General features: G+C 39.4%; 1 protein-coding gene across 5 annotated transcripts in view; it reads left to right on the plus strand.

The window, feature by feature from the left end:
- Window positions 1-17,273, plus strand: part of hdac5 (histone deacetylase 5) — a 122,516-nt gene that overhangs the window by 51,034 nt on the left and 54,209 nt on the right. For 4 of the 5 annotated variants that reach the window (XM_062036761.1, XM_062036763.1, XM_062036764.1 and 1 more), the window contains one exon: window positions 12,587-12,670. The exons of the other annotated variant lie outside the window; for it this stretch is intronic. In XM_062036761.1, coding sequence (XP_061892745.1) covers window positions 12,587-12,670 — 84 coding nt within the window. The remainder of the gene's footprint in view (window positions 1-12,586; window positions 12,671-17,273) is intronic. 5 annotated transcript variants of the gene reach the window in all.

Raw genomic sequence — 17,273 nt, forward strand, 5'->3', positions numbered from 1 at the left:
GATTTGCAAATCCTTTTCAACCCATATTCAATTGAATGCACTACAAAGACAAGATATTTGATGTTCAAACTCATAAACGTTTGTTTTTTTTTGCAAATAATAATTAACTTAGAATTTCATGGCTGCAACACGTGCCAAAGTAGTTGGGAAAGGGCATGTTCACCACTGTGTTACATGGCCTTTCCTTTTAACAACACTCAGTAAACGTTTGGGAACTGAGGAGACACATTTTTGAAGCTTCTCAGGTGAAATTCTTTCCCATTCTTGCTTGATGTACAGCTTAAGTTGTTCAACAGTCCGGGGGTCTCCGTTGTGGTATTTTAGGCTTCATAATGCGTCACACATTTTCAATGGGAGACAGGTCTGGACTACAGGCAGGCCAGTCTAGTACCCGCACTCTTTTACTATGAAGCCACGTTGATGTAACACGTGGCTTGGCATTGTCTTGCTGAAATAAGCAGGGGCGTCCATGGTAACGTTGCTTGGATGGCAACATATGTTGCTCCAAAACCTGTATGTACCTTTCAACATTAATGGCGCCTTCACAGACGTGTAAGTTACCCATGTCTTGGGCACTAATTCACCCCCATACCATCACAGATGCTGACTTTTCAACTTTGCGCCTATAACAATCCGGATGGTTCTTTTCCTCTTTGGTCCGGAGGACACGACGTCCACAGTTTCCAAAAACAATTTGAATTGTGGACTCGTCAGACCACAGAACACTTTTCCACTTTGTATCAGTCCATCTTAGATGAGCTCAGGCCCAGCAAAGCCGACGGCGTTTCTGGGTGTTGTTGATCAACGGTTTTCGCCTTGCATAGGAGAGTTTTAACTTGCACTTACAGATGTAGCGACCAACTGTAGTTACTGACAGTGGGTTTCTGAAGTGTTCCTGAGCCCATGTGGTGATATCCTTTACACACTGATGTCGCTTGTTGATGCAGTACAGCTTGAGGGATCGAAGGTCACGGGCTTAGCTGCTTACGTGCAGTGATTTCTCCAGATTCTCTGAACCCTTTGATGATATTACGGAGCGTAGATGGTGAAATCCCTAAATTCCTTGCAATAGCTGGTTGAGAAAGGTTTTTCTTAAACTGTTCAACAATTTGTTCACGCATTTGTTGAAAAAGTGGTGACCCTCGCCCCATCCTTGTTTGTGAATGACTGAGTATTTCATGGAATTTACTTTTATACCCAATCATGGCACCCACCTGTTCCCAATTAGCCTGTTCACCTGTGGGATGTTCCAAATAAGTGTTTGATGAGCATTCCTCAACTTTATCAGTATTTATTGCCACCTTTCCCAACTTCTTTGCCACGTGTTGCTGGCATCAAATTCTAAAGTTAATGATTATTTGCAACAAAAAAAAAAAGTTAATCAGTTTGAACATCAAATATGTTGTCTTTGTAGCATATTCAACTGAATATGGGTTGAAAATGATTTGCAAATCATTGTATTCCATTTATATTTACATCTAACACAATTTCCCAACTCATATGGAAACGGGGTTTGTATTAAAATATGGCTGCTATGAATTTCTTTCATTGTTCCTCTTTAGTGAGCCGGGTTGTCTTACATGTTCAAGGGACGCTCCTTGCCCTAGTGAATGGAAATTGGGCCAAAGTCACAGAAGAAGAAAATACAAACAACTAATATGGCGAACTCAAGAGGTGAAGTTAAACTGAGGCTATGTTCTGACTGCAGGACAATTCCAATTATTTTGCCTATATGTGACCTGATTTTTTTTATGTCAGTGTGAACAATACAATTCCGATTATTTCCAGTCCGACCAAGGCCGATTTCGTATGTGGAAATAAAGCTGATATATATCCGATCCAATATCCAACATATAAGTCATTAAAAAGCAAAAAACGTCATAATTCTTCGTCAAAATAGACAGTCACGAAAGGAAATAGTAGACAAATGAACAGAAAACAGGCAAAAAAAAGGTGTTTAGGAGATTTACTCCGTTTCAAGCTGTGAGGAAAATTATGGCTGTTACCTGGAGCGTTCTGTTATTCCTTCTCGTTTCATGGCCTTCCATCTGCTCTGATGTCTATAAAATGTATATTTGTGTTTATTTGTCCGCATTTTACATGGGACTGTTCTGTCAATTTGGGCCACTACCAAATTGGATTAGCCGCAAAACCCAGACGGGAAAAGACGGCGTTATTGTGACATTTCTACTTGGTTTGAAGGACCGTAAGACAAGATAAGATGAAACATTATTTTCATCTAATCGTGGAATGTACACAATGATATCGACGTGCAACATGCATTGATATAAATGCTAGTAAAAGCAGTTTTTTCATGCATCTCTGTATCTGAGAGTGGACAGGTCTACTTAATGTTGTGACCGAGTAAATCTTTATATTGTTTGTTGTTGAAGTTTATTTTCAACTGTGTCTGGAAAGAAAATAGCGGTGACGTTTGTCTTGCCATGTTTACATCCTTCACCACACTGCAGTACATGCAGTGTGAGGTCATGGCGTCATGGACCCATTCCGTTCACATTAAAAAACAATGTGAACGACTAAATTAAAAGATGAAATATAACACAAAATCTGAATTGGGCATCATACCCTGCAGTGTAAACATAGCCTAAGAGTTTAAATAAAACATGGGGACTTACTATGGATGACTTTTTATATTGTGGATGGGACAAAGCTGGATTGACTTTGCAGTATCTAAGTTGTTTGTTTTTGTCTCAGCCCTATAAATACACAGACATGTCATATGCTTTTAAAAGCAATATATCCATCATCTCATTACTGCCATTGCCATTTTGAGATAGTTTATTATCGCTCTTGTAAGCCGTATAGTATATATATTACATATAGTATCGTATCGTGAGGTACCCTGAGATTCCCAGCCTCTTGTTTATTTATTCTTTCACACTTTAAATTCTATTATATGAATATATTCGCTTGGACAGTTAGAGCTATGCCATCTTGCATACTTTTAGCAGCCAAGTACATGAATGTGCAGTAGGGCTGCACAAAAAATCTAAGATAAATGCAATCTCAATTCACACTAAAATGCAATCTAATTTCTAAATGACAATAATGTTTTTGTTTTTACACCAGCAAATACGCTGTCCTGGTTGTTCCAGCTGATGGCCGATCATTTATCAGCTCACGGGAAATGCGGTCATATAATTTAACTGACTATTTGACTTTTCTTTATTATGTGCATTAATGTTTTGAAGGACTTGGGATATTTTCAGTCTTTCTATTAATTGTTATTAAAAAAGGCCCCTGTCAACTGTTCTTCCGGGACCTGCCATTAAGAACAACAGAAAGACCATTAGGAAAAAAAGATGGTGAGGAGTATAAAGATGGTGAGGAGTATAATGATAGTGATAAAAATAATAAGATCAGAGTGATTTTTTTTAAAAAGTAAGCACATGTGAAAAAATACCTTGTAAAGAATCGCTATCTCTATACTTTTTCAGAATTGTTTGTTTGTATCGTACCATTTTTAGAGCACATGAGTACTCTTTGAGTTTCTAACCTGCAGGGACTTGAACATTTTCTTAAAGCTAGAAACCTCCTGAATTTGATCATTTTTTTATATTTGAGAAAAAGTTCATTTATAATGTGTTTTTTGTCAGCGCTTGTCATCTGACATTGTTAAAATTTTCAGTGACTTTCAGTTTTCTGTTTTCTGTTTTTATATGTTTCAGTAACAGAGAAAGTTATCATACTATTTTCGGTAGAATTCTAACAAGTGCAGAACTAGGGCTGGGCGATATATCGATATACTCGATATATCGTGGGTTTGTCTCTGTGCGATATAGAAAATGACTATATCGTGATATTCGAGTACATGTTCTCACGCAGTTGCTTTTAGCTGCGGGCATTACACTGCATGCTCTTCTCACTCTTTGTTGTCTCTGCTTCTCACAGAGACGTAAAACAAGCGCACCTTCTTACATACGTCACATACGTATACGCCCTCGCGGAGCAGAGAGGTAGCGGCATGGGTAACGTTAGCTGTGGTGCGAGTGGTAATACGAGAGAAAGAAGGTGCGAATCTGGTAACAAACGAAGGAAGAATTCATTCCCAAGAAAAACAGCAGGGGGTCCATCGTCTGGCGGTGGTTTGGCTTCAAGTGGGAATATGTCGAACAGACAACCGTAATTTGTCAAGTGTGGGGCAAAAGCCTTGCTACAAAAAGTAGCATTACTCCTAATATGTAGCATCATTTCAAAAGTCACCCGCTAGAGAATGAAGAGTGCTTACTCCGCATGTCAACATCTCCGTTCGGTGCCACACAGACAAAATGCAGAGGCAACCATTTCCACATCAACACCGTATGAAAAAAATAGTCAACAACAGAAGGAGATAACGTCCGCAGGAACCTACCACATAGTGAAGGACATACACTATTTGATTTCCTATTATGCAGCTCATTTTTATTTGACAGTTATTGAAATATCTTGTGTGGCATCATGCACAAAAGTGCACTTTATTTGTTTTAAACTATTGTAGTGGCGTTCTGTACAATAAGTACACTTTAATTTAGTGTTGTTTTGATATGTCATCTTAGTGACATCATGCACAAAAGTGCACTCATAGCTTGTTTTAAAATGTCTCTGACAATCTTGCACTTTCTGTTTTGAAAATGACATGAATGTTTGTGCCACTGCTTAATAACTGTTTAATAAATACACTTTTGGTCAATTGACTTAGTTGTGATTTCCCTCTCTGCATGAAAGTTTAAAATGAGCATCTATTCATGCAGTATGAACAAGAATGTTTTAATGTAGACACATAAAATCATCATACTGCTGTGATTATATGCATCAAGTGTTCATTCAAGGCTAAGGCAAAATATCAAGATATATATCGTGCATCGGGACATGGCCTAAAAATATCGAGATATTAATAAAAGGCCATATTGCCCAGCCCTATGCAGAACCACTGCATTGATAATTTTATTTTTATATGTGATGTAGCATTTTTAAACATGTGATGGCTTCCAGAAGGGGTAAACCTTTTAAAGTTCTGACTTTTGATAATTTTACAGTTGTATACTGTAGATTAGTGTTGGGAAAATAAGCCTGACAATAAGATTGCTACCAGCATTTAATCAAGAGGATTGTGTTGGCTAACTACTACATTGGTAGATAAGTTGCTGGCACCATGTTGTTACATCTTTAATGCAGCGGGTAGCTTTTCATTTCTTAACCATGTTAATCTGCTTTACAGAGATGGATTAGAGTGTTCTGCAGGAAACAATAAGGAGACTCTTCACGGAAACAGTGATTTTGATAAGAAATGCAATATTAAAACGAAGGATAGATAGAAAGAAAGTAATGTAGCAATGTGGAAATCAAAATGATTTGACTGTACAGTATGCATCAATATATCGTGTGGATGTAAAGAATACATGTATTTAAATCACAGCGCTGCGCAGCTGTACCGAACCGAAAAGTTAGTATTAATTTTTTTACCACATGGTACACATTCCAAGTAGGGTTGGGCCGACAGTTAATAAATCAATTAATCACATGATAAATTAAAATTAACTGGATAAATAAATTGCCATATTTCTGTGTGATTGTTTTCTTTGCCTGTCGCTTCCAAGAAGAGTGCAAGAGGATTCACTCTGCATCATTTTCAACACCTCAGCGCGTTTATTAGATAGCAGAATAAATGAACGCAGTCAACCCTCTTGTCAGCCATCCGAAATCTTTGGCTCGGCAGGCGGAAGCAGGACCGCTAACTCACACACAGTATACCGGATGCACAGAAAGAGCCTCGCGAGTCGCAACTCGCTAATGTGATGCTCCGCAAAGTAAGAAGAAAATGAATAAAGAATATAATTTCAAAGCTTAATATCTTTGTGTGGTAATATTTTGGCTTCAAACCAAATGATCAACATGAGCCCATCAACAGGAACGATTGGGCCCGTATGCTGGAATTGTTGGAGACTGATGGCAACCAAAAAACAACAAAACAAACCACTTGATGCAGTTTTTAAAATTGGAAAAAAAGCGGACTTACAGATGTTCAATATTTATTGAAGTAACATTTTTGCTAACATAGAGATTGAGAGCTGGTTTTATTTTTTATTTGTTTACTTATTTAGGATAATTAAAAGTTCTTGGCAGTTTTTAAAATTGGAGAAAAAGCGGATTTACAGATGTTCAATATTTATTGAAGTAAGATGTTTGCTAACAGAGATTGAGAGCCGGTGTTATTTTTTATGTTTACTTATTTAAGATAAATAAAAGTTCTTGGCCTTCAAATTTCAATGGTAAAAATACTACCGTATTTTTCGGACTATAAGTCGCAGTTTTTTTCATAGTTTGGCCGGGGGTGCGACTTATACTCAGGAGCGACTTATGTGTGAAATTATTAACACATTACTGTAAAATATCAACTAATATTATTTAGCTCATTCACGTAAGAGACTAGACGTATAAGATTTCATGGGATTTAGCGATTAGGAGTGACAGATTGTTTGGTAAACGTATAGCATGTTCTATATGTTATAGTTATTTGAATGACTCTTACCATAATATGTTACGTTAACATACCAGGCACGTTCTCAGTTGGTTATTTATGCGTCATATAACGTACACTTATTCAGCCTGTTGTTCACTATTCTTTATTTATTTTAAATTGCCTTTCAAATGTCTATTCTTGCTGTTGGGTTTTATCAAATACATTTCCCCCAAAAATGCGACTTATACTCCAGTGCGACTTATATATGTTTTTTTCCTTCTTTATTATGCATTTTCGGCCGGTGCGACTTATACTCCAAAAAATACGGTAATGAAAATATGAATTTGTAGCGTTGGAAAGGGTTACTCTCATTATTGTTATTAATATATATTATGTGTGTACGTTACATACACATGACGTTAATTTGGTCTAAAAATAATGTTTACAAAAATATTGATAATTGGAAATAATTAGTGGAACAATCTATCGCTGTAGGACGTCCTCAGACCAGCCTTCAGTGGTCGATTCCAGTCATCCGTGTTCTCCATACATCCGGCCAGCTCGATGGTGCTTTGCGGTGCTGCATCATTTTTGAGTACATCTATTAATGTTACTGTGGGACGTCCCCGTGACCGGTGCCCGTGTGTTGGTTCCCACAGCAAAGGTGTGCTGGCTGGCAGCTCCTCATGTCTTTGGCAGTGTCCTGCGAGTCTCATCCTCCTAGCTGCTATTTTGTCGCCCATCCTGAATATTCCAGTATACAGATTCTTGTTGAAAACGTGCACCTTTTGTTAATGGTGAGAACTACACGTAACTTTCTGGTGTAGCACCCGTCCAGAGCCTTCTGCAGCAATGGCTGTCCTGCTATAAAGGAGGGCAGATTCTACCGTCCCGTAGAAGAAGCTGAGTTTGGTTTCTCGGGGGAGGTTGGAGTCCCATACCCTAGCCATGCCTTCCTCACTTTTAGATCTTGTTCTGGAGGGTTGACTTATATATCGTCCAGCAAAATTTGTTATCAGCTCAGACCTAATTCCAAGTCGGGGACAGGAAGTGTACATTCCACGTTGCAATGCATCTCCACAAGCACATTTAGAATTATATGTTTATTTCTTATTTGACAAATATTTGTTGGAGAAAAAATTGCCAGCAGGTTGAAATTGCATTGTTATGCTTCATTTAAAAAATATTTGAACACAAAAGCTGAGCAGTTTTGTTTTGCATTTTGTTCTCTTACTGTACCGAAATTGAACCAAACCATTGCCTTAATATTGAGGTACGTACCATACCATGAAGATACTGTACTGTTATACCCTTAAAGGCCTACTGAAATGCGATTTTCTTATTTAAACAGGGATAGCAGGTCCATTCTATGTGTCATACTTGATCATTTCGCGATATTGCCATATTTTCGCTGAAAGGATTTAGTAGAGAACATTGACGATAAAGTTCGCAACTTTTGGTCGCTGATAAAAAAGCCTTGCCTGTACCGGAAGTAGCAGACGATATGCGCATGACGTCACCGGTTGTGGAGCTCCTCACATCTGCACATTGTTTACAATCATGGCCACCAGCAGCAAGAGCGATTCGGACTGAGAAAGCGACGATTTCCCCATTAATTTGAGCGAGGATAAAAGATTTGTGGATGAGGAAAGTGATGGTGAAGGACTAGAGGGCAGTGGAAACGATTCAGATAGGGAAGATGCTGTGAGAGGCGGGTGGGACCTGATAGTCAGCTGGGAATGACTAGAACAGTAAATAAACACAAGACATATATATACTCTATTAGCCACAACACAACCAGGCTTATATTTAATATGCCACAAATTAATCCCGCATAACAAACACCTTCCCCTCCCGTCCATATAACCCGCCAATACAAATCAAACACCCGCACAACACACTCAATCCCACAGCCCAAAGTACCGTTCACCTCCCAAAAGTTCATACAGCACATATTTCCCCAAAGTTATGTACGTGACATGCACATAGCGGCACGCACGTACGGGCAAGCGATCAAATGTTTGGAAGCCGCAGCTCATGCGTACTCACGGTACCGCGTCTGCGTATCCAACTCAAAGTCCTCCTGGTAAGAGTTTCTGTTGTCCCAGTTCTCCACAGGCCAATTGTAAAGCTTGACTGTCATCTTTCGGGAATGTAAACAATGAAACACCGGCTACGTGCTTGTGTTGCTGCAGCCGTCCGAAATACACCGCTTCCCACCTACAGCTTTCTTCTTTGCTGTCTCCATTGTTCATTGAACAAATGGAAAAAGATTCACCAACACAGATGTCCAGAATACTGTGGAATTTTGCGATGAAAACAGACGATTTAATAGCTGGCCACAATGCTGTCCCAAAATGTCCTCTACAATCCGTGACGTCACGCGCAGGCGTCATCATACCGAGACGTTTTCAGCAGGATATTTCGCGCAAAATTTAAAATTGCACTTTAGTAAGCTTCCCCGGCCGTATTGGCATGTGTTGCAATGTTAAGATTTCATCATTGATATATAAACTATCAGACTGCGTGGTCGGTAGTAGTGGCTTTCAGTAGGCCTTTAATATACAGTATAAACATGGGAAACCGGCATCTTTGCTGCATCTCAAGAAAAAGGAATGAGGAACTCCTGGTGTCTTTTATGATACATTTTAGAAGCAACAGGCATATTGAATTATTATTACACAATACATCGCAAACGCTGTCCAGTTTGGGGCTTAGTTTTTTTTTGGTCCTATAAATAAACCAAAATCCCTTTGTGAAAATTACAGTGCATCTGTAAAGTATTCGCAGCGCTTGTCTATGGATGTTCGAGTTCATCTAACTCATTGTAATCCCAATCATTCAATCGATCGCAACTGGACTAGATCTGACCAATCTAAGTCTAAAACTAAATCTGACCAATCTAAGTCTATGAGCATGAACTGATGAAGCCTACTTGGATGAGAGGCAAAACGTCTTCTAAGACAAACCAAACAGTCCACTTGCTATCGCTTGAATGCCCTGAGATCACAGCGCTTCACTATTTCCACATTTTATTATGTTACTGCCACTTTCCAAAATGGAATAAATTCATTTTTGTTCTCAAAATTCTACAGACAATACCCCATAATGACAATGTGTAAAACATTTGTTTGCAAATGTATTAAACATAAAACCATTTTTTTTTAAATCACATGTACATAAGTATTCACAGCCTTTGCTCAATACTTAGTTGATTGATGCACCTTTAGCAGCAATTACAGCCTAATGTTTTTTTAAATATGAGGTCTCAAGCTTGGTATACCTATCTTTTTGCTGTTTCACCCATTTGTCTTTGCCCATTTCTCTTTGCAACACCTCTCAAGCTCCATCAGGTTGGATGAGAAGGGTTAGTTTTCATCCAGGATGTCTCTGTACATTGCCTGTACTTAGTCTAGTCAGGGAGGTGACCAAGAACCCGATTATCACTCTGTCAGAGCTACAGCATTCCTCTGTGGAGAGAGGAGAACCTTCTAGAAGGACAACCATCTCTGCAGCAATCCACCAATCAGGCCTGTATGGTGGAGTGACCAAACGGAAGCCATTTTTTGGTAAAAAGTTTGCCAGAATGCACCTGAAAGAAACAAATTTCTCTGGTCTGATGAGACAAAGATTGAACTATTTGGCGTAAATTCCAGACGTCATGTTTGGAGGAAACCAGGCCAATACCAAGCATGGTGTTGGCAGCATCATGCTGTGGGGATGTTTTTCAGCAACAGGAACTGGGAGCCTAGTCAAGTTAGAGGGAAAGATAAATGCAGCAATATACAGAGACATCCTGGATGAAAACAAACCTTTCCTATCCAATCTGGTAGAGGTTGAGAGGTGCTGCAAAGAGAAATGGGCAAAGCAGCCCAAAAATAGTTGTGCCAAGCTTGTGGCATCGTATACAAAAAGACTTGAGGCTGTAATTGCTGCCAAAGGTGTTGAGCAAAGGCTATTTATTAGGGGTGTAACGGTACGTGTATTTGTATTGAACCCTTTCGGTATGGGGGTTTCGGTTCGGTTCGGAGGTGTACCGAACGAGTTTCCACACGAACATATTAAGTAGCCTCCTACGCTTCCTTCTGCCTCTGTCTCTGTCAGTACTCTACACAGCACCCATCATTGTCCCACCCACACAACCATCTGATTGGTTACAAACAGAGCGGTAACAGCCAATCAGCAGTGCGTATTCAGAGCGCATGTAGTCAGTGCTTAGCGTTTAGCAGGTAAGCATCAGGCAGCGGACTCTCCCCAAATTATAATAAACACCTCCCAGTCAACTACTTGTAACGTCACTGTGAGCCCGTTGACCTTCTAGAAATATAAAAGGCAGCTCAGCTCGCTCGCAGTCCTGGCTTGAGGTGAAGGCTAATTTGCTTTTAGCGTAACGTTAGCTAATTTTGCGGTGTGTGTTTGTGTGTTATGGACAGCAAAGCCCTGTCTCTGTTATTTCACTTTACCTTTTTCTGTGTTGATTGAGCTGTGTTGAAGCAGGACATTATGTTAAATGAAGAGTTTCTGTCTCTGATGGTTGATATAATAATGTAAGTGCATCATAAAGCCTACATGAACTCCATGGTGTTCAGAGATGAATAGTCTCTCCTATTGCTATTGTACTATTTTTTTCATCTATAGTTACATTAATCATTAGTAATGCAGCAGCCTAGTTTTGAATGGCAGGGTCCCTGCTATCACATGTTGATAAAAATATAACATTTAGGGGCGGTATGGCGTAGTGGGTAGAGCAACCGTGCCAGAAACCTGAGGGTTGCAGGTTCGCTCCCCGCCTCTTACCATCCAAAATCGCTGCCGTTGTGTCCTTGGGCAGGACACTTCACCCTTGCCCCCGGTGCCGCTCACACCGGAGAATGAATGATGAATGAATGAGTTGTAAATATGAATGATGGGTTCTCACTTCTCTGTGAAGCGCTTTGAGTGTCTAGAAAAGCGCTATATAAATCTAATCCATTATTATTATTATTATTTACATAATAAAAATCAACTACAGGCTTCCCAAATGCTGTAATAAATTAAGCATGATGAGTTGACTTGAAACTGTTTAGTGTTGCACTTTTTATATGTAGAAGAAAAGATTTGTCATTTTATTTAATCTGAGCAACAACTTGAGGCAGTTTAATGTTGATTAACGTGGGCAGAATTATTACAGTGTTCCCAATGTTGAAAGGATAAAGCCATTGTTTACAAATTTGGTAAATAAATAACCAAAAAATTTATATTTTGTTGTTTTCTTACTGTACCGAAAAAATTTACCGAACCGTGACCTCTAAACCGAGGTACGTACCGAACCGAAATTTTTGTGTACCGTTACACCCCTACTATTTATATGTACATGTGATTTCTGTTTTTTCAGAATTTCAGAATCTTTATTAATGGCCACGTAAAGAATTGGTGGAATTCACAATTGGTACAGCTTTGATAGCAAATAAACATACAACACACATGAACCAATTTTTTTTTTTTTTATTTGCATTTAAAAGAACAAAAAACAACAACATTTTAACATTGTCATTAGGTTCAAAGTTCAAGGTTTTATTCGTCACATGCAGTGTACACCACAGTGAAATGCTTTTTTCCATGCTCTTCAGATATTGCGTACAGTGGGATCCAAACACTAGTTGCAGAATCTAATACACTAACTACAAAAATTTGAATATGGGGTATTGTCTGTAGAATTTTAAGGACAAAAATGAATGTTTTCCATTTATGGAAGAAGACTGTAACATAAAATGAAAAAGTGAAGCGCTGTGAATACTTTCCAAATGCACTGTAAATAAACCAGGACCGTGCGATCCAAAAGTTGTAAACTCAGCCTCGAGTGTGCCTGACCCCTTTTGACCAATCAGTCGAGCTGAACATTCCAACCTTCTGTCAATATAGGTTTAAGTCGTGCTACAACGGGGTGAACTTAAGATGGCTAGATCGCTAGACTAATTCAAAGCTTGTGGTTATAGGCGGAAGATTGTTGTGTCCCTCTCTGCTTTCAATTATTGTAGGTCATCTGAATGAATGATCAACTATGTGTTCGTAGGCAATGATGCAATGTTCTGCGATGCCCCTGAAAACATTGTCCCCACTGATCAATCATTTCCTCTCTCCCTGCAGTACTGGAGGTGAAGAGCAGCCTCCCATCTGGGATGCAGAGCCCAGTAGGATCAGCAAATGAACAGCGGGGAGGAAGTGGAGAAGGTGGGTAGGGAGTCCTTATAAATCGCTGAGTGGTATTTCATAGTGGAAAAGGGGATTAGTTTTATTCAATGCAACCAATCTATTTTTTCTTTAAACCTTTAAAGAAAATGCCCCTTTTCATATTCTATATGATAAAGTGAGAGTTGAAGGTCTCTGTCCGCCTGCAGACGTGAAGCAGCAGCAGCGTGAAGCAAGTGTGACGTCAGGCTCTCTGCGGTTAGCTTTTCTTCACAGACATGGCGCGACAGAAGTATCTAAACAGAGTCTCTGAACACGAGTACCGTCTCCAATAACACTGGAAATAAATGATAGATTTGTTGCCGGGCGTTTTTATTAACGAAAGTATGACAAAAAGGATTGGAGAAAGCTCTAAAAAAATAAATAAATAAATAAATAAAAATTCTCAACCAAGCACACTGTACAATAAGCAACAACAATTTAAAAATAGAACAAAACGATATTATGTAAGAAAAATATGCATGTTAATACTATACTTAACGGATTTGTGAAGAATATATGCATCATAGCAAATTATGCGATGACATCATATTGACCACGCCCCCACCGTCACAGGTATTTTGGTAATTTAGGGGAACGATCATGCTTTGTCAGAGGTGTTTTGTAATGTTATTCTGTGGTATTTTCACCTGCAGAAATGCTAGTAGGTCAGTTGAGGAATACGGGGGCGGGTGGGTTTTTTTTCTGACTGTCTGAAATATTGTATAAATTCTTTTATACATGTTCTGGTCGAGTCCTCAATTACAGAATGATTGGCAGGCTGAATATTACATTTTATTAATTATTAGAGAAGGTTAAAACTAGAGATGTCCGATAATCCGATGTTGTCCAACTCTTAATTACCGATACCGATATCAACCGATACCGATATATACAGTTGTGTAGATATCGGTATCGGTTCTCTCCCTGAGAGAGCATTAGGAGGTTGAGGTGGGCGGGGTTGGGGGGGGGGGGGGGATTGTATATTGTAGCGTCCCGGAAGAGTTAGTGCTGCAAGGGGTTCTGGGTATTTGTTCTGTTGTGTCCATGTTGTGTTACGGTGCGGATGTTCTCCCGAAATGTGTTTGTCATTCTTGTTTGGTGGGGGTTCACAGTGTGGCGCATATTTGTAACAGTGTTAACGTTGTTTATACTGACGCCCTCAGTGTGACCTGTATGGCTGTTGGCCAAGTATGCTTGGTATTCACTTGTTAGTGTGTCAAAAAGCCATAGATATTATATGACTGGGACGGCACGCAAAGGCAGCGCCTTCAAGGTTTATTGGCGCTCTGTACTTCTTCCTACGTCCGTGTACACAGCGGCGTTTTAAAAAGTCAGCAATTTTACTTTTTTAAACCGATACCGATAATTTTGAAACCGACACCGATAATATCCGATATTACATTTTAAAGCATTTATCGGCCGATAATATCGGCAGTCCGATATTATCGGACATCCCTAGTTGAAACATTGTCATGCAGCAATATGAAGACTATTAACTTGTACAACATGTTATGTACAGAATATCAGAAACATTTATTCAGGTAGAAATATCACACATTACAGTTGGGATAAACTCCAGCCCCTCCACGACCCCAAAAGAAAATGGATGGATGGGTATTACCGAACATCTTTGACAGTCAAAGCATGATCATAACAATCCACATATTGTGTCATTAATGCGTGAAACTGGTATCTAAACATGGACCTGCTTCTCTTCTGAATGCAAAATTCATTCCTAGGAGTGGTAATAGATGAAAATTAGAGATGTTCGATAATATCGGACCGCCGATATTATCGGCCGATAAATGCTTTAAAGGCCTACTGAAATGAATTTTTTTTATTTAAACGGGGATAGCAGATCCATTCTATGTGTCATACTTGATCATTTCGCGATATTGCCATATTTTTGCTGAAAGGATTTAGTAGAGAACATCAACGATAAAGTTTGCAACTTTTGGTCGCTGATAAAAAAAAGCCTTGCCTGTACCGGAAGTAGCGTGACGTCACAGGTTGAAGGGCTCCTCACATTTCCCCATTGTTTACACCAGCAGCGAGAGCGATTCGGACCGAGAAAACGACGATAACCCCATTAATTTGAGCGAGGATGGAAGATTTGTGGATGAGGAACGTGAGAGTGAAGGACTAGAGTGCAGTGCAGGACGTATCTTTTTTCGCTCTGACCGTAACTTAGGTACAAGGGTTCATTGGATTCCACACTTTCTCCTTTTTCTATTGTGAATCACGGATTTGTATTTTAAACCACCTCGGATACTATATCCTCTTGAAAATGAGAGTCGAGAATGCGAAATGGACATTCACAGTGCCTTTTATCTCCACGACAATACATCGGTGAAGCACTTTAGCTACGGAGCTAACGTGATAGCATCGTGCTTAAATGCAGATAGAAACAAAATAAATAAGCCCCTGACTGGAAGGATAGACAGAAGATCAACAATACTATTATCAGGAGACACCGAACCAAACACTAGACATGTAACCACACGGTTAATGCTGTGCCGCCTGTCGAAGCCTAGCAATGCTGTTGCTAACGACGCCATTGAAGCTAGCTTAGCTACGGGACCTCGTCAGAGCTATGATAAAAACATTAGGGCTCCACCTACGCCAGCCCTCATCTGCTCATCAACACCCGTGCTCACCTGCGTTCCAGCGATCGACGGCGCGACGAAGGACTTTACCCGATCATCGATGCGGTCGGCGGCTAGCGTCGGATAGCACGTCTGTTATCCAACTCAAAGTCCTCCTGGTTGTGTTGCTGGAGCCAGCCGCTAATACACCGATCCCACCTACAGCTTTCTTCTTTGCAGTCTTCCTTGTTCATTAAACAAATTGCAAAAGATTCACCAACACAGATGTCCAGAATACTGTGGAATTTTGCGATGAAAACAGAGCTTTTTGTATTGGGATACAATGGTGTACCAATACTTCCGGTTCAACCATTGACGTCACGCGCAAACGTCATCATATCGAAACGTTTTCAGCCGGAAATTTGCCGGGAAATTTAAAATTGCACTTTATAAGTTAACCCGGCCGTATTGGCATGTGTTGCAATGTTAAGATTTCATCATTGATATATAAACTATCAGACTGCGTGGTCGGTAGTAGTGGGTTTCAGTAGGCCTTTAAAAAGTAATATCGGAAATTATCGGTATTGGTTTCAAGATTATTGGTATCTGTTTCCAAAAGTAAAATTTGTGACTTTCTAAAACGCTGCTGTGTACACGGACACAGGAAGATGTACAGAGCGCAAATTAATCCTTGAAGGCGCTGCCTTTGCTTACCGGCCCAATCACATAATATCTACGGCTTGACACACGCACTCGCGAATGCAAGCATACTTGATCAACAGCCATACAGGTCACACTGAGGGTGGACGTATAAACAACTTTAACACTGTTACCAATATGCGCCACACTGTGAACCCACACCAAACAAGAATGAAAAACACATTTCGGGAGAACATCCGCACCGTAACACAACATAAACATAACAGAACAAATACCCAGAACCCCTTGCAGATGCTTGTTTTCATTCAGAAAAATCTACCTCTCACACGTGATGACAAGGAGAAAAAGAAATTAAATTTGAGCTTCATCTGTTGCACAAATAGACTAATAGTCTGAGCTGAGTGAAGCTGTTTTATTTATGTTTTGTGCCTTTTTTCCCCATGCACTTTAAAGGATGGCTGTGTTTTCTACTAGTCTAGACTGAAGCAGTTTTATTAATGTTCATGCACTTTAAATAATGGCTGTTTTGTCTACTAGTCTAGACTGAAGCAGTGTTTTATTTTTGTGCTTTCTTGTTTTTATTTGCACATTTTTGTTACTCATACGAATACGTTAAGAACAGGGCAGATTAAGCCCAGTTTATAGTATACTCTGGATTGAAGCTGTGTGCCTTCATTGTTTTTGTAGCTGTTGTTTTGAGGCATGTTTTAAAAAATAAAAAAAAAGATAAAAAGCACTTTGTGAAAGTCAAAGTATAGTATTTCCCATAGTTGTAGTGGGTATCAGGATTATTTCAGGGTGAGCATGTCCCACATTCCAAGCTGCTGTTTTGAGACATGCTAAAAAAATAATGCACTTTGTGACTTAAATAATAAATATGGCAGTGCCATGTTGGCACTTTTTTCCATAACTTGAGTTGATTTATTTTGGAAAACCTTGTTACATTGTTTAATGCATCCAGCGGGGCATCACAACAAAATTAGGCATAATAATGTGTTAATTCCACGACTATATATATCGGTATCGGTAATTAAGAGTTGGACAATATCGGAATATCGGATATCGGCAAAAAAGCCATTATCGGACATCCCTAATGAAAATATCTCATGGCAGTTACCTGAGGACAAAAGTTGCTAAATGTGTTGGAATGATGAGGAGATCATGTCATTTATTGAACACCAATGCTCTGCTGTTATTGTTTCATTTATTTATTATGTCGTATTTAAACTATTGTGTTGAAGTCTGGGGAAATTGTTATAAATCCCATCTACAGCCTTTAGTCACTCTGCAGAAAAAGGCCATTAGGATTGTGTCCAATGTTCACTACAGACATCATTCAAATCCACTATTCATGGAGT

Source organism: Entelurus aequoreus, linkage group LG25 (assembly GCF_033978785.1).
Source record: "Entelurus aequoreus isolate RoL-2023_Sb linkage group LG25, RoL_Eaeq_v1.1, whole genome shotgun sequence".
In the NCBI taxonomy this organism is placed as follows: domain Eukaryota; kingdom Metazoa; phylum Chordata; class Actinopteri; order Syngnathiformes; family Syngnathidae; genus Entelurus; species Entelurus aequoreus.